The 18,667-nt window shown below is 48.7% G+C and overlaps 1 protein-coding gene across 9 annotated transcripts in view; it reads right to left on the reverse strand.

The window, feature by feature from the left end:
• The window catches only part of LOC148037906 (peptidase M50B-like protein), a 139,665-nt gene that overhangs the window by 14,713 nt on the left and 106,285 nt on the right, over positions 1-18,667 (reverse strand). For 8 of the 9 annotated variants that reach the window (XM_087676896.1, XM_087676891.1, XM_087676892.1 and 5 more), the window contains one exon: positions 16,605-16,673. In XM_087676896.1, coding sequence (XP_087533022.1) covers positions 16,610-16,673 — 64 coding nt within the window. In that variant the 3' untranslated portion in view covers positions 16,605-16,609. Of the gene's footprint in view, positions 1-16,602; positions 16,674-18,667 lie in introns of all 9 variants that reach the window. The other variant, XM_087676895.1, reaches the window with a different exon arrangement.

The following is an 18,667-nucleotide window of genomic DNA, read 5'->3' on the forward strand; positions in this document are numbered from 1 at the left end:
TTTCAAGGTACACCTTTCCATAACTGCCTGCATTGAACATAGCAAAACACTCCAAGCAAGGAGTTACATGGAAAGAGGCACCAAAGTCTACAATCCAAGTCTGAGTGACACCATCATCAACTGACAAGAGTGCATCAATCACATCAGCCTTGGTAATCTGCATATCCTGCATGTGACATACAAGGGCATCATAATCAACTGCACATAATACATCAGCCGTTGTATCAGAAAGCTCCTCTATGACCACACTAGAGGCCACATTGGCCTTTTCTTTGCCTTTGGATGTCTCCAATGCATCTGTCTTTTCTTCCTTCTTCTTTTTATCTCTTGCATTCTTCTTTCTCTCTTGTTCCTTCTTGTAGTACCTGCAATCAGGTTTCTTGTGGCCCTTCCGACCACAATGATAGTAAGTAATGTCACTCTTATCCTTTCCTTTGCTCTTGCTCTTGTTTCTCTGCCCTGCATATGCATTTTTCTTTTCAGCCCTGCCTCTTACATTATAAGCTGAGTTGCTGCCTTCTCCACTAGGCATACATCTAATTTCTTCATTCAAGATAGAACCCCTCACCCCATCATATGAGAGATTGGGGTTTATTGCTGAGTGAAACCACCAAGGTTTCCCACGAATTCGGCAATGTCATGATAAAAAAGATCGCCCTTAACTTATCATCAAAGTCCAAGTTTGCATCTTTGAGCTGATTTAGAATCCCTGTAAATGCACTCAAGTGCTCAGTTGCAGGCTTTGACTCATCCAGTTGCATATTCATCAACTTGCGCATTAAATGCACCTGATTAACAGGTGTGGTGATCTCATAAGTAGTCTTCAGCTTCTCCCATATTGCATAACTTGTGTCTAAACCCTTAATGTCTGTCAGAATGTCATCAGTGACATCCATCTTTATGTAAGCCACAGCCTTTTTATTCACTCTGGCCCAATCTGCATCAGACATTAGTGCGGGTTTATCTTCCTGCAAAGCATCCTCACAATCCTTCAGGAACAAAATGCCCTGCATACGGTCTTTCCAAAGGTCAAAGCCATGACCATCAAACCATTTGATCTCCATCAAACTCTTGATGTCTGAACTAGAAGAAGTTGCAGATATTTTATCACGAACACAAGTAAATGCACTAATTTGCAGAAGCACAAGCTGAACCAGCAAAATACCCTGCTGTTTCTCCTCAACCAGAAATAAATCTCTGCTGTTTATACATTAACCAGCCATTGCACGGGAAAAGGATGCAGAAATTTACCAAACAACAGCAAAATACCCTGCTGTTTCTCCTCAACCAGAAATAAATCTCTGTTGTTTATACATTAACCAGCCACTGCACGGGCAAAAGATGCAGAAATTTACCAAACAGCTGAGTAAAGCTTTGCCAATACATGAAAAGCCCCAAATTTCTGGGATCCAATGTCAGGAAATTTTACCCAAAAATGTAAAATTTCGACAAAATTGGCAAAATCCCCAATTTAATTGAGGTCACTGCTCGCGATGTCTGCAATTTCTGACTCAAAAGTCAGTGACAAGCATGAATGATGCCAAATCTGGGAAAAGCCCCAAATTCTGTGGCCACATTTGTACAGGTTTTGAAATTGTGTCTCTGGTGTGTGAACTCCTGCCAAGGAGGAGGGATTCAAGAAAAGATTTTTTTTTTAAAGTTTGGGATTTACGAAATGACCCGGGGGGGTGGTCGGCGGGGTCTGTTGACCCTGCCCCGTCACATCTGACGCTTGCCCGCCGGTGCCGCCTACCTGTCACCCGTCACGCGACCTCTGCGCCTCGTCACGCTGGTTCTGTGCTACAGTCGCCTGCTAACTATTGCTATGCACCTACTGCTACAAGCCCAGTAGCCGTCGCCTCAATCTTGGAAAGCGTGCACAGTCTTGGCTCTGATACCAGTTGTTGGAACTCGAAGGACACAGCTGAGAGAGTTTTGAGATTGAGCAGGAGCGTATGAGTGTGACCGAGACGATAAGAGTGTACCAACAAATGTGTTGGTACACAAAGAATAAAATGTATTTATACTTAGGGCACGTAAAGGGTGCGTTCACACGTACAGTGTGCGTGTACTATATACACGGAGGTCACCGGGCCTTTATATATCCCAACACATCCTGTGTATGGAAAGCCTTCTCTAGTTCCTTCTTTGTGAAGGGGGCTAGGAGGGAGCGTCCCATCTCCTCTGAGATGAGGGACAGGATGTGATCCCAGACCTGCTGTCTACATTGCTGTCCTCTAGTTGAGGTTGTCTCCTGTTGGAAGAGGCGACTGTAGTAGTCGGTGGCAATCTCCATCACCTCGTCTGGGCTAGAACGAGTCCTCCCATATTGGTCTCGAATGCTGCATATCTGCTCTCCTGAAGTGCAAGGTTGGTGCACCTGGAAAAACTCCATGCGCATCGTGTCTCCCTTCAGCGCCTAGAAAGCTGCTGAGGTGTGGAAACAGAGCTCAGAGCGCCTGTCCTCTAGGCCAGCAATGCCTGCTCGTGAGTGCACTTCCTGTGCGTGGAGGGTGGGATCCCCTGGTGCCTCTTGTAATAATCTCTGCATGGTTGCAAGGTCCCGCTGGAGTGCTCTCTCCTCCTCCCAGCTCTACTACCTGGCCTATATGGCTGCCTCTTGGCAGATTTTGCTCGACTCGGCTAGGACCTTTGCAACCTCCTCTGCGATCTGGTCCCTCTTGCCCCACTCCATGATCCAAATCTGCTCTATATGTCTCCTCGCCACCTCCCTCCTGTAGATCGAGTTAGGGATCCGACAGGATCGTGTGTCTATGGCAGATGCTGGGGGATTTAGTGTCAAGAGAATGGGCAATGATTGAACAAAGTGATGCCAGCCCAAGTGTAGTCCAGCGACCTCTCCCTTCTATGGAAGGCAGGGTCTCTCCAAGCATTGCATGCTCCTACTACTAGTAGAAAGATCTCCCATGCCTCCTGCTCCTCCCCAGCCATGCCCTGGTAGTTTCTGCCTCTACCCTACTGGTCCTCCAAAGCCTCCAGGTTGTTGAAGTCTCCTCCAACAATCCAAAAGTCCACCTCTGGGTGTCCATCCGTGATCTCCACCCAGAACCTGTTGCGTGCCCTAACCTCTGTAGGGGCATAGACATTGAGGACTCCAAGGCACGAGTCCCCAATATCCAATCTGATCCATAGAGCCCTCCTTGCCACTATCATCCCGTGGTCTTGTACACAGGCGGTGAGCCTCGGGCCAATACAGGTGCATACGCCTCCACTCCTGCTGAACAATCAACTTCCTAGAACCACAAGCCTGACTGTAGTGGAGACTATTCACATTCCAGGATGCAAGGTGTAAGCTCATGGGGAAACCTCTGATTGATCAAACAGGCATTTGTTCGGTGTGGAGGCTACAGATGAGGAAGAAAAATTATGGGGCATGCAAGTACGCTTTGCCGCAAGTCTGGACGGCGAACTCCAATCCCCCATGGTGGCCCTCGGCCGGACCATAGGGATGATAGATGCTCCAGGTGGTACTATAAATGCATCTATCGGCCATGTTGAGAGTCATGACTTTGTACATTGGTAGAAAAAGGCCGTTTGTGCCAGGGGCCACTCGATTGTATCCCTCAGAGCTTTCCACTAAGGGGGGGGCTCAAAAGATAATGCTCAAGTGTGGGACCTCGGCACCAGCTCACCACTTAATGTACATTGGTAGAAAAAGGCCGTTTGTGCCAGGGGCCACTCGATTGTATCCCTCAGAGCTTTCCACTAAGGGGGGGGCTCAAAAGATAATGCTCAAGTGTGGGACCTCGGCACCAGCTCACCACTTAATGTCCATTATGCAACCAGGCCACTGCTGTGCAAACAGTGCTAGTCCTTCTCCCATCCACTGGGAGATGTGGTCCACCACCTGACTCTTCAGCTCCGCCTCTATCTGTGGCATCTTCCAATCCCCTAAGCGAGAGGACTGAAAGAAAAAAGTGTAGTTTGGTCCATCCGATGGTGCTAGTAGATGGACCTTGCTCCTCCTTGACTTATGAACAACGAAGATCCCCACCTCTAGAGGTAGTGGGAACTCTCCGCGCTCTACAACCCTTAGGTAGGAACATGGGCCACTGCGGAAGAACTCCTGTGGCAACAATTGTGCCTGTCTCGAGAAGGTGTGATGGGCGGCAGGGGTAGATGAGCTGGTGGCTGAGTGGGAGGGAGAAAAATACTAGTGCGAGGAGGATCTAGGCATGTGTGGCTCATCATCTCCTGTGGGAGGAGGTGGGGTGGGTCACTTGGAATGGGTGCGGATCGGGGGGGTGCACGGTAGGGGGGATGGTGGGGAGGAAGAGGATCGAGGGATGCTGGGATGGTTGGAGGTACATGACAAGTGTGGGGGGCAACTGGTGGCCCTAGAAGGGGGAGCTTTGGGCCAAGGTTAGTTGAGGGAGCTTGGGAGCTGGGTGAAGGTAGCTGTGGGGGCTGTGGGATCTTAGGTGGGGTAGTTTGTAGAGTGGGTGGTGGCTGTGGGAAACGCAATCCTGCCGGGTGGGGCAGGCTGCAGAGTGCTCTGCCGAGGGGGCGTCGCTCACCCTCCTGCTCCTTGCTGTCAAGGCTACGTCTGAGGAGTTGGCTGCAGCCCCCTTGCCGTCTCCTTCTCTGTCGTCTCTGGACCCGTGTGGAGCCGTCAACGTCCACCTATAGGCTTATCAGCAGAGCCGCCTTGGCTTCGAAGCACGTACAATTTGCTGCCTGATGTCCAAAGTTGTGGCAGCGCATGTATTGCTCTAGTTGTCCCGTCACAATGACTTGTTGTGCCTAAAGGAGTGACCTCCTGCCTCAATCTCCAGAAACTTTGGTATACTCTTTGTGTCTTTCACGGCCACTCGTACCTTTGGGACTCTTGTAACTATCACTGCATCCGTGACGGAGGCAGGGAGAAGTGTGCCAGCAAAAGAGCTAGTCCCGGGAAAAGTAATGTGCATGGGTGTCTGAGAAATCTGTTGTGGAGCACAAATGACTCCAATAGTGAAGCCGCTATACCAAGGAACCATGTAAATGACACCCTTTGTGGAGGCATAGGGCGAGCTCTCCACTAACTCATGAGCTGCATCTGCAGAGGTGAGTCGAACCATGAAGATCCCTTGACTCATGAGGATTGCCTCACGATCTGTGCTGTGCCAATGTGCAGCGTGGAGTGAGCCAATCTCGCAGCTGGGCCCTTGATGGGGAGTGTCCAACGACCTGACAAAAGATCGTTGTTTCTTTCAACTCCAGCTCTGTGGCACGAACGGCTAAGAGCTGTTCCTCAGAGAGGATAATGCGCAAGGTGTTTGACTGGGGGACACTCGCAGAATGCGCTGGCGTCTGACCAGAGGTTTCCATTGCGCGTCCCTGCTAGGAACCTACCTATCACACTACTGTGCTACCAGAAGGGGAGGGGAGTTGTTGTAGGGGGGAGGGAGCAACTGGAGGTGGGGGGGAGGAGAAATTTCTGATTTCAAAACAATGGTGTGACCTCAAGGCAGAAGAGGCGTGCGAGCATGCCGGGGGGGGGGGGGAGGATTGACGAGAGGGCGCAGGCCAAGGGGGGGGTGGGGGAAGACGGGCGCAGGCGGGGAAGGGGAGGATTGGCGCAGTCGACAGTTCAATCGAAGCTCACAGAGGGTTACAGAAGGTCAATATAAAGCATCCAGCTCAACAAAAACCAATCAAAACCATCAGAAACTATTCAATGAGCTTTCAAACAACCTCAAACTTCATCAATCATCACTCCATGCTTCCTATAGAAAGAAAAACAAAACAAAACAAAAGCAAAACAGAAGCTATCAGAATCAACCATAACCTCAACAGATTCTAATGTTTGCAAAAAGGAAGAATCAATGGCAACTAGATCTTATTCAGTACACTGATCTTCTTTCCAGGGAGGACTTTCCTTGGCATATGGCAAGTTCTGTTGCTTCTTTGTTGTGAATTTTGTACTCTTTTAGTCATGTGACATTTTGTACTGTTTTAGTCATTTGATATAATATAATTGAGAGAGAGAGAGAGAGAGAGAGTGTCTCTCTCTCTCTCTCTCTCTCTCTCTCTCTCTCTCTCTCTCTCTCTCTCTCTCTCTCTCTCTCTCTTAGTCATTTGATATAATATAATTGAGAGAGAGAGAGAGAGAGAGAGTGTGTGTGGTCGACGGGGTCTAAGCGTGGAGATGGCGGCCGTTAGCGTCCTGCCCCTGCGCCCTCAGACGAAGCCCTAAATCGCCTGCATCGTCGCTGCCTGCCTGCCTGCGAGCACCCTTCTGCACTCGCGCGCCTTCCTGTGGCGGCGCAGAATCCGCCGTCGACGCCCGTGCCCGCCAGGCCCGTCGCCTGCCTCTGCAGCCCGTCGCCTCCTCTGATGCCGTCGTCGCCTGCAGGCCCGTCGCCTGCGGCTGAGCCCCTCACCTGGCGGCCTGTAGGTCCCTCGATTCCGTCCGTCGCCCTGCCATCGCCCGCCTGAGCTGCGGGCTCTACACCTGCGTTTCGTCCGTCCGCCCTGCGTGTTAGGGTTTCTGCGGGCGAGGCCCCTGCCCTACGCCCTCGACTATCCCACGTTGCCGTCAACTGCCAGCCCTCTGTTCCACCCTCAGGCCCCTGCTCTGTTGGGGTTCCGCCCTGCCACACGCGTTCTTGGGACAGGCCACGATTGAGGCTGACAGGTAAAGTTCAAGTTTCATCGCCTGCGCTTGTGGAATCCGCCCTTGGGCAGCGCCGCGGTACAGAAAAGAACGAGAGAGCGCGCGACCGAGAAGACAGCAGTATGGCTGGCCTTGATATGGATTTTCTTGACCGGACGGTGGCAGCCCTTGGCCCTGATTCCGATGCAGAAGAGCCAGAGGATATGGTGCCATGCACGGAGGAGCTGCCTCCGGGTTCTGAATTGCCGGGTGCTGAACTGCCGCCTGCTGGCAAACGCTCCAAACATACTTCTGATGAGCCAATGGGTCCTCAGGAACGTTCCTATACGCAAGTGGCCTCTGATCCTGTGGATTCGCAGGAAATTGACTGGGAGCATTTGCTAGACTTCGCCAATACTCTGCTTGGCGATTATGTCCAGCATAATAATGAATCTTTTTCTGAAGCGGGAACGGATGATGTGCTGGAAGCCACGGTGAACCCCAAATTAGTCTTGCGATCCTTCTCGGTATTTTATGATCGTGCGGTTATACTTTTCTTCACTGGCAGGATCCCAGTGCTGTCGCATATTCGCCAGTGGATGTACCATTTATTGCAAGGGGAGTGTGTTGAGGAGATCTTCCTTGGTCCTCGCGGCTTTTATGAGGTGTTGTTGAAATCGGAAACGCATCGAGCTGAAATCCTGTCCAAGTTGCCACTATTCTTTGATCGCCGCTTGGTCCATGTGGTGCCCTGGCGCCCCATGGCCGACTTCCAGCGTCTGCTTCAACGAGAATGCCCGGTGTGGGTGGAAGTGGAAAATTGTCCGGCGGTCTATTGGCCAATGTTGAAGGATGCGATGGCGGTTGTGGGAACAGTGCTGGTTCCCCCAAGCCTCAGGGCAATGAACCGCAACCGTTTATGCATGTTATGGGATACGGCCAGGAAAAGGCCCGCGTGGCTTCGCCTCAATTGTTCAGGCATGCACCCTCTGCATTTTCGCTTGAAATGGGGCAACTTTGCGGGACACTGCTTCTCATGTGGTAAACTGGGGCATTTCATGGCTGAATGCCCTGAAAGGCAACCGTCTTCGGAGGATGCGCAGGTGGTGCTGCCCAAGGATGACATGGTGCTTGATGCCCCGCCCCAGGAAGCCCTTCAGTCACCTCATGTCATGGATAAAGGCAAACAACAGGTCCTGGGTTTGGATTCCCGTCGCACTGACTGGATTGAGGCACGTCCAAAAAAAGGTAAAAAGTTGGATGCAGGCCTGGCGGATCCGGGGCCTTTTGCTGCCCAGGATTCCGTGCGCACGTATACGCGCAGAAAAGAAATGGTCACTTCGCAGCAGGCTGCGCGTACCACGGCCCCGTCTGCCCCCCGTAATCAGTCGCCAAGGAAAGCCTATACCGACGGCCCCAAAGGCCCTCCTGCTAAGCTGGCATTTGATACCAAAGGTAATGTGATTACGCCCTGGGATCGGCGTTATCCCCGCCCCACTCCCAAGCCAGTGGATTTCCCTTCTACCTCTAAAGCAAGTCGCCCAAATTCGTTTGCAGTATTGGCTGATTTTCTGGATGAGGGCGTCTTGGATGCTCTTGCGGAAAAGGTGAAATCGAGGCAACAGGCGCCTCGTTCCTGACTTCCTTTTTTGAAGATATATGAAGCTAGCCAGGTGGAATGTGCGAGGCATTTGCTCTCGCCATAAGCAACATGCCATGTGGACCGTCTTGCATGAGAACCAGTGGGATGTGTTGTGCGCAATTGAGCACAAAAGTCATGGTGAAGCAGGAAAAGTTGTGGTTTGTCATGGCTTCCGTCTGTTTTATGCAGGCTCCCATGCTACGCACTATTCAGGCGTGCTGATGATTGTCCATGAGAAATATCAGCCTGTCCTTATTAAAAATGATGTGCAGGGCTGCTTTCTGGTTATCGAAGTCTTCTTTGAAGGAGAGATTTTATGGTTATTGGGCCTCTATGCTCCGAATGATCCCGCATCCCGCCGGGATCTTTGGTCCACTTTGCAGGCCTCCATGTCCCTTGGCCGAAGGGGGTTTTTGATGGGAGATTTCAATATGTGTGTTCACTCTTCTCAGTCCACCTCAAGGCATTCGGTTATGGATGCGCCGGAAAGCCGGGTGTGGAATTCATTTGCTTTGCACGTACTCAAGCAGGATCTTTGGTCGTGGCTTCACCCTTCTTCTTCAGGGTTTACTTTTCATTCGGCACAATATGCAACTACTTGGTCGCGGCTGGACAGAATGTATATCATGCAGGGGGACGATTTTCTTCCTGAGATGCTGGAAATGAAGATCTTGCAGCAGTATGCGTTGTCGGATCATTTCCCCCTCCAGCTGGAGATGCGGGCACAGTCTATTGCAGTCCACCTCAAGGCATTCGGTTATGGATGCGCCGGAAAGCCGGGTGTGGAATTCATTTGCTTTGCACGTACTCAAGCAGGATCTTTGGTCGTGGCTTCACCCTTCTTCTTCAGGGTTTACTTTTCATTCGGCACAATATGCAACTACTTGGTCGCGGCTGGACAGAATGTATATCATGCAGGGGGACGATTTTCTTCCTGAGATGCTGGAAATGAAGATCTTGCAGCAGTATGCGTTGTCGGATCATTTCCCCCTCCAGCTGGAGATGCGGGCACAGTCTATTGCACCTTTTAGGCAGTTGCTGGACCGGCTCCCTTTATGTTTCAACTCCTCTTATTTGAAGCATTCAATTTTTCAAGGCTATATGCAGCAATTGATTGAGAGGTTCTTATTGGACTTCCCTTCTGAGGGCTTGCCTTCATTTGCACGCTTGCTCTCTAATGTACAGCGGGTTGCTCGGCAGTATGGGATCCATCATGCCTCACTTTGTCGCCGTCGTCGATCTGCAGCAGAGGAGTTACTGGCTTTGGTCCGTTCCTTGCTCCTCGATTCCCCGGATGATGATTTTCTGCTGTCATTGGAGAGGCGTTTGGCCCATCTTCTTCAAGTATTTCAGTTGAAATCTTATCAGCAGGCCAAGCTGCATAACTTGACTGACACATTGCAAGATAGTGCCTGCCAGTCTCATAAGTTCTTTCGAGCCTTGCATGCGTCTCCGGCTCGCGACAATATGACCAGACTCCAGGATTCGGAGGGTTGCATGGTCACTGATCCGCAGACCATTGTCAATATGTGCAGAAATTATTTTATGGAACTTCTTGGTTCTTCTCCCTTGCCTTCTAGCCAGGATACGCATGCCCGCTCGGTCTTCTATCATCTGGTCCGCCAGCAGGTTCCATTGGATATGCAAGTCACTTTGGAGGCGGATATTTGCGAGGAGGAGGTTATGGATGTTTTGTTGCATCTGCCGACGGATAAAAGTCCTGGCTGGGATGGTCTCACTAATGAATTCTTTCAGAGCTCGGCCACACAGTTGGCGAAGCCATTGGTGGTCATGTTTCAGCAGGTTTGGGAAACAGGGTCATGCCCTCCTCATGGAAAGAAGGCCTTATCAAACTGATTCCAAAGGTCCCTTCGCCGTCAAAGCTGCAACACTGGAGACCAATCTCTTTGATGGGCTCCATGTATAAAATCTACTCCAAAGTGCTGACAAATCGGCTTCACAAGCACCTTCCCGCTATTGTGCATCCTCTCCAATATGGTTTCATTAAGGGCCGCAACATTCTGCATAATATCTTGAATGTGCAAATGGCTATTGACTATGTGCGACACTCCGGTCAGGAAGTGGTATTGATCCAATTGGACTTGGAAAAGGCATGATTATGTGGATTGGTCTTTCATTGCAGATCTCATGTCTGCCATGGGCTTTGGTACCCGGATGTCCCGATTGATCTACACCATTAGTGCTGCGGCTTCATCCAGAGTTATGCTCAATGGTGGGGTTACAGAGCCCTTTGTCCTTGCACGCTCAGTCAGATAGGGTTGTCCCTTGAGTCCTCTTTTCTTTGCCCTGGCGACTCACCCGGTCCTTTCAATGTTATCCTCCATGGCAGATTCTGCTCAGCTGGCAGGGTTGTCTCTTCCGTTGGGCCAGCACTTCATTAGCCAATCTTTGGCTGATGACACCTTTATGATTTTGCAGGCGGACAGGGACAACATTCGCAAGGCATTGGATGTTTGGACGCTTTTTGGTCAGGCCTCTGGGCTTCGCATCAATGCCTTTAAGTCAGCCATTCTCAGTTGCACGGAGCCCGATTTACAGTCATTAGGCTGGCAAGGCCAGGTGGTTTCCCGTGGCTCTATTGTCAGGCATCTGGGATACCCATTGGGGGTGGATGTACGGCCAAAGGACCTGCTGGAGTGGATTTCGCAAAAACTGGCGGCAAAGTTTATGTATTGGAAGTCGCAAGCGTGGCCCTTCCATGTCCGCCTCAAAGTGGCTCAGTCAATTATGCTCCCAATGCTAACGTATTTCCTGCCATTGTTGCCATGGACGCCTACTACTTTGAAGACTCTCACTCATCCCATCCGTTTTATGCTATGGAAGAAGGATTCACTGAAGGCAGGCATTTCATGGATTTCCTAGTCACATACATGTACCCCTAAGCGCATGGGTGGTGGAGCTCTTTTGGATGCAGAAAACCATATGCTAGCTCTCCGTTGGTCCCTGTTTCGTGCCATGTGTGTGGATCATCACCCATGGACCATCATAGCCCGTTATTTTCTTGAGGACAGCGGGCTCTGCCATGGTAACACCCGGCTTCGGGCCTCCTGGTGGCATGTCCTTAATGCAGACTCCCGTTTTTCCAGTCCCTCTTCCGCTTTGTTATTGCACTTGGTCGGCTCTTGGAAAGTGGTGCTCCAAAAGGCCCGTTGGCACCCGGGAGGGGACCGCTTGCAGACTAACTCCTTTCAGCTGGAATTGTTGGCAGTATCGCGACTACTTTCATGGGAAGATAAACATCAGCTCAGACTGAGATTTAACCGCATGGCCCGTTTAGGTGTGACGTCGGTTGCGGATGCTACCCTTGCCACTCGCAATGTCCTTGTATCGTTTCGGACTGCTAGACGACTTTTCAAGATCCCGCGCGGATACCGTGATTTATGGGGAAAGCTTTCGTCTGAGCTTCAGGGTAGGCAACCCTTTCCTGCCCTAGCTGTGGATCGCCCTTGGCAGGACTGGGACCTTGCAGACCGGTTGAGTCTGGAAAAGGCCTCTACTAATCAGGTGTACCATCTTCTCATTCAGGATCACCAATGGCTGGGTGACAAAGCTAATACTATTTGGGGACTGCGGAAATCGCTAACATGGTGGCAGACAACGCTGATGGAGGGCTGGCTGAATAAGGCACCTTTCAAATGCAAGGTCTTTCTTTGGCGGGTAATGATTGGTGGTCTTCCTCTTGCCTCGGCCCTTGCCAAGCGTCGCATCTCAAATGGCACTTGTTTCTTCTGTACCACAACGGCGGAATCGGCCCGACATCGTTTTCTTTCTTGCCCGCTCGCCAAGAATATCTGGTCCCTCTTGTCGCACATTTGGCGCACTGTGGTGGGGTCCTCACTATCTCCTTTCGACTGGGTTTTTGTGCGCCCGAAGTATCCCACACCGCCACAGTTGCATATGAAGATCTTATTTCACTTTTTCAGATTCTGGGGATGCTGGCACATTTGGACCACACGCAATGCTTTTCTCTTTGATTCGGCCTCTAATGTACCGCGCCATATTGCCAAGCTTAAAGGCCTCTTGCATTGGCAGCTAGATCTCATCCGACACTCAGACTTGCTCCCTCGGGAGGATTTGCTTCCTTGGCATATGGCAATTGCCTCTGGGTCGCTGCCATGATTGGTGTAACTTTTTAGTGCATTACTACGGGAATTTCCCACATGTTGGCCTAGGGCCTTCGTGCCTCTTGTAATCAGAAAGAGATAGAGAGAGAGTGGCCTAGGGCCTTCGTGCCTCTTGTAATCAGAAAGAGAGAGAGAGAGAGAGTGTGTGTGTGTGTGTGTGTGTGAGTTGCAAGGGTCACCTACACTGGCAGTTAGATCTTGTGTAGCATGTTGACCTTCTCCCTAGGTAGGATTTGGCTCCTTGGCATATGGCAATATCTTCTGCTTCTTTGCCACGACTTTTTGTATCTTTCATGTAATCTGATTTTTGTATGCCTTTTGTGACTTGATATAATATAAATTACCCATTATGGGGGGGAAAAAAAGAGATGTTGAGTGACTGCACCTAGTAAGAAAGCTGACCTATGCAAATCCAGGAATGTGTAATTGCAGCCTGGTTGGCTGCAGATTTCAAGAGGACCATGCGCACTGCGATCGGATCTGCAGATTGTCAATCATCCAGTGGGATCACCACCTGAGTTGCATGCAGGGTACTGCAAATTGAGCACACAGCTACAGGCTGTTGGGTTCAGGGACAGCAGTTGTCACAAGTTGGAGTTGGGAAGGGCAAAACATGGTGGTATATAGCATAGACCTGTGCTGGATCTGTGGCTCCTGTGAGACTGCAGACTGCTGTCTCCAGACACTGCAGATCTGTTCACTGCAGGAACCGTGACCGCAGTCAGTTGTGACTCCACTAAAATTCTATAGACCAGGCTGAATCCTTGCAGATTAGAACAATATACTGAGACAGAAACTTGCATGAGTAGGTGCTGGCTACATCTTTGATATTGAGCCAGTCATCAAGCGCCCCAAACATGCAGAAGTTGCTCCTACGTGTGGAGCAAATGCTTCATTTGCTGGACAGTCTCAGACATTGTCTTATGCTCAATCGACCAGTCAATTTGATAATTCCCAAGAATTGGATTAGGAGCATCTCTTGGATTTTGTGAATATGCTGCTTGAGGAGTACCTTCAGCATAATCAGAACAATCTCTCAGATTTTGATGAAAATGATGTTTTGGACACTAGTGTGGATACAGAAAAGGTGATGTGTTCCCTTTCCTCTTTTCATGAAAAAAGGGTCATCATGTTCTTTACTGCTAGATTCTAGAATTCCAATGACCTCTTTTATAAGGCCATGCCTGTTGGCTATTTTGCAAGAATATTGTGTTGAGGAGATTTTGTAGGACCCAGGGGATTTTATGAGGTTATGCTCAAATCCCCTTGTCGTGGGATGTACTTTTGGGCAAGATGTTGCTGTTTTACGAGCACAAATTGGTGCATGTTGTTCCATAGAGGCCAAAGGCTGACTTTACAAAACTGCTCCGGCAAGAATGACCGGTTTTGGCTGGAGGTCGAGGACTGTCCAGCTGTGTATTGGCCTCTTTTGACAAATGTCATCGCTAGGATTGGTAAGGTATTGGTTTTCCTCCTAGCCCTTGTGCTGCAAATAGAAATAGAAAGTGCATGCTTTTGGATACCCTCGTGGCCAGCTAGGCCATTTTATGGCAATGTGTTCGAAAAAGTGAGAGGCGGCCTGTCATGTGAATGATGCATCTGCTATGCAACAAGATGGCCCTGATTTGGATATACACATGGATACCCAGCTAGTGATGGGTGCTATGGATAAAGGGAAATAGCCCATTCGGTCTCTGTTTATGATGCTCATGGTTGGCAAGAGGTGCATTCCAGGAAGGGTAAACAGACTGCTGATGTCTTGCAGAGTGGATCCTTGGCTGATGGACAGAATTCTTGGCATACTTATATGTGTCACAAGGATAGACATTCCCCTCAGGTTACTAGTATGGCACCATCCAGTTCTAAAATGCATTATAGTTTGAGGTCCCAACAAAAGTCATCACGTAATCCTCCTAAACGCCTTGCTTCCAATAAACATGATAAAGTAATTACTCATTGGGACCACTGATATCCACATCATAGCCTTGTTGATACAGATCAGCCCTCGACTTCTAACGTGCATAGTATTGGAAATAATACTATTGTTGCTCTGGCTTACTTTTTCGACAAGAATGTTCTTGCTACCTTGGCAACTAAGGCCAAAGGAAGGCAGCTTCAGCCTCAAATGTGGTTCTTCATGAAGATGGCCATATGGAATGTGCACAACATTTGCTCATGTAGTAAACGACATGCTATGTGGCGAATCTTGCATTCGAGTAGTCACAAAGAAGCAGGAAGAATCTTGCACTATCATGGGTTCAAGCTTTTTTACATTGGTCTTCTTGCTGGAACTCAGTCTGGTGTGTTGCTAATTGTTCATGAGAAGTTTGAACCTGCGTTGATTAAGAGAGGTGTGTCGGTAGATTCCTTGTTGTTGAGATTACCTCCGATGGAGAAGTGTTGTGGCTGGTTGGAGTATATGCCCCTAACAAAGTCTATAGCCATCACAAATTATGGCAGAGGTTGCACTCATGCTTTTCTATTGGAAGACCTGGTTGTATCATGGGGGATTTCAATACGTGTGTGGATCCATCATAGTCTACTTCCAAACTTGCTTTGATGGATGGGCATGAATGTCAGGATTGGAGGGCTTTTGCATCATTGGTGTTGAAACAAGATCTATGGTCTTGGTTGCCATCACTAGACCATGGTTATACCTTTCATTCAGTGCAGCATTTCGAAACCTAGAGCCGTTTGGAACGCATGTATGTCATGCATGAGGTTTCTTTTCTGCTAGAAGTTTTGGAAATTCACGTTTCGCAATGCTATGTGCTTCCCGATCACTTTCCTTCGGTGTTTGAGATGCTTAAGCACCCTGTTATCTTCTTAGATGTTTTTGAACAAGCTGCCATTGCATTTTAATTCTTCTTTCCTCAGGCATGTGATATTTGATGGCTATATGCAACAACTATTGCATCAATTCATATTGGATCTCCTGTCTAAAGGGGCTGCCTCCCTTGATCTGTTGGTCTCTAATGTGCAAACACTGGCTAGGAAATATGGTGTATATCATGCTACTCTTCGCAGACAAAGATTGCAGGTTGCCGAGAAGCTCCTAGCCTTAACACCTTCTCTTCTAACGGACTTGCCACAGGACCACAATGCCCTAATCCCAAAGAATCTGAGTGTGTTGATATTGCAAGGCCCTTTAGCACATCCTAACTTTTGGGATGAACTCACACCTATTGAACCATACTAACCAAATGATCAGTGGTCGATAGCCAATGCTTTAAGACCCATCCAAAATATCCAAGGACGCAACAAGCTCCTTACTCCTCCTTTCATCTGGACTATGTAGCTAAGACCAGTATGCTCCAGCACAGTTGTGGGCTACTTTTTGGGTGGCTCTGGTGGGTTTCTAATGTACAGTATGAGATCTCAACTCGTAAAGGTCTTAGTTATAAACCCTCCACATGAAGTAGTCTCAACCTAGCATGCGAATTGCAATGCCACACACAACTGTACTACTCGGTTAGCTTTACTATTTTGGAAAAACAAAAATCTAGCAAAATTCCACTGTTATTGCTGCTGTAAGTTACAGGCGACAATCAGCAGGTCATTAAGGGACAGCACTTAAAGCCAAAGTACTTGCTGAAAGACTCCAATTTTCTGGCTCAGACACTATTTCAAAAGTCATCCTTGTTTCCACACAGAGACCTTCCATACACCTCTTTATTCCAGTCGACTCCTTGTTTTTAACACACCATAGACTAGCTTGCAAATGGCAGAGATAGAAAATAATGTTAAGACCTTTTTACAGCTTTGAAACCCTACAGGAAGGTTATCATGAGCACTCTAGCAGAAGAATAAACCCAAATAAATCATTAAACTGAATGAGAAAGCATGAGAGCCATTGAGAAACACATAGAATATAGACCACTGAACTCATAAGATAATAGTGGCCATGGATTTGGAGATTTCAAATATGAATCCACCATAGAACACTTGACAATTGCCTTTATGATGCTACATGATTCCAGATAAGAAGGAACAAACTAAGGCAGACTGTCTGAATCAGGTATCACTTGAGCTCATTGTTCTATATTTGGGATAGTCATCCACCATGAACCACTTGTATTAAACATATTTTTCACAGCATCACATTTGAGCATGAAAATGCTACAAAGACTTTTCATTACAGTAAATTAAGGATATAACCTTAACAAAACAAGGATGTTCATCTTCATTAGCATAAAAAAATTTCCACTATAAACCTTACCTTTTCTAAGCTAAAATGACTAGAGCCAGATAAACTGATGCACAAAGGAATGTGAATGACAGGATTCCCCTGCAAATTCAAAATCACGTCATACAGTGAGATTTAATAATTGAAGCCACGAGCAACTTGCATAAGGACAGAATAATGTAATGCAGCAAAACAATGACACGTAATAGTTGCCCAATCTGTTAAGAAGAAGTGTGCTAATCCCCCTCACCTCAGCCTGTCTACCCTCCCCCTGCATGCAGTCTTCTCTCCTCCTTGGAAGGGTAGATCAGGTTATTCTTACTTTGGATGAAAAGGACTCTCAATTTTCCCGCACTTGCCTCTTTTTTTGCAATCTAGGTTTACAAGTAGGAGTTTTGTAGTTACTAAGCCAGTTGAGGAGGCAGCTTGTGAAGACAATCTTGTGTTCTATGTCACCCGACTGCTGTTCTACTACTAGAATTTGAGTTCAGGCATCTCAGTCAAAGCCTTTAAGTCAGTTAAAACTTGGGGCTGCATATCCATCTATCAGCCTAAGGTGTGTGATGGCTAATGTTAGTTTAGGCACATAAACTTCTTGGCACTACCTAACTAAACTTTTGGCACTTTGCAAACACATCTCTTCTACCACTGGATTTAAATGATTTTCCTAGCCCTTGCAGTGAGATTGAAGCTTTCTTCTTGTTGTTGTCTAGCAGGTTCTTTGCTTCGATTGGCTGCAAAGGATCCACATTAGCTTCTCTAGCACACTGCCTCCTGCACACAACAACAACAACAACAACAACAACAACCAAAAAACATATGATTGGCTGCACTACACAGGATGAGGAGAAGCACCAACATGAGGCGATGTAGCACGCCGTCACTAGGAGGACCTGGTTAACCACCAAGGCTCGGCCGGCTAGTGAGAGGTGAGTCGTGCTCCAATAGGTCAGCTTCCTCCAAATAGAATCTAGGACTGGAAGAAACTGCTGGGCAGGAGTGATGTTGAGTCCCACTTGGAACCCTAGGTACCGGACGGTCTGCCCTCTGCAAACACCCATCTAAATCCCAGGTGGACGCCCCACTCCATGCTAGAGTCCGGGTCTGTGAGGAAACCAACTGACTTTCGCCAGTCGATTTTCACTCCCGCTGCAAAACAGAACACCTCAAGAGCCAGCCTCACTCTCTCCGGCATCAGCTCATCGTCCTCAATGTAGAGTGCTATATCATCTACATAATCTGAATCTAACAACTCAGTCTCCTCTCTCACTGGAAGTCGGAGGCCGCATAGTCTGCTCACACGTGACCTGAGGAAGTGGGACATCGCCTCTGCAAAGAGTAAGAATAGGTACGGGGCCAGGGGGCAGCCCTACCGAACCGATCTCTCCAGCCGAAACTCCTCCCCACGCCTACCACCTATGAGAACTCTGCTGGTGGCCAATCTGTAAAGTGCGGAGACCCCGCAAATCCAAGCCTGGGGAAAGCCCAGCCTCACCATGGTGCCCTCTAGGAAATCCTAGTCCACCCTGTCATAAGCTTTCTTGAAATCCAAGAGTAGTGCCAGTCTCTGCCCACTGTGCTGAGCCCACTCTGTCGCCTCAAAGAAGGTGAATACATTGTCCAAGATGCTCCTATCCTAGACAAAGCCTGTCTGTGTGTCTGAATGATGTCTGGAAGCATGGGGCGTAGTCGCCTACCAACAATCTTTGCCAGTGCCTTATAGGCCACTGACAATAAGGTGATCGGTCTCCATTCGGAAAGCTCCAACCGGTCTCCCCCTTTGGGGAGAAGACTAATAAGGCCTGCCGAGAGACTCCCTACCATTTGTCCTGAAGTGAAAATCTCCTGGAAGGCCATCACTAGGGGGTCCTTCACTACTTCCCAGTAGGTAGTGAAGAAGACCTTAGAGAAACCATCCTCTCCCGGGCATTTCTGCCCATCCTATGTATGGAAAGCCTCTAATTCCTTCTCTGTGAAGGGAGCTAGGAGGGAGCGTCTCATCTCCTTTGAGATGAGGGACAGGATGTGATCCCAGACCTGCTGTCTACATTGCTGTCCTCTAGCTAAGGCTGTCTCTTGCTGCAAGAGGCGACTGT

Source organism: Lygodium microphyllum, chromosome 4 (genome assembly GCF_053477565.2).
Source record: "Lygodium microphyllum isolate KBCC chromosome 4, Lygodium_microphyllum_v1.1.10, whole genome shotgun sequence".
Taxonomy (NCBI): Eukaryota; Viridiplantae; Streptophyta; class Polypodiopsida; order Schizaeales; family Lygodiaceae; genus Lygodium; species Lygodium microphyllum.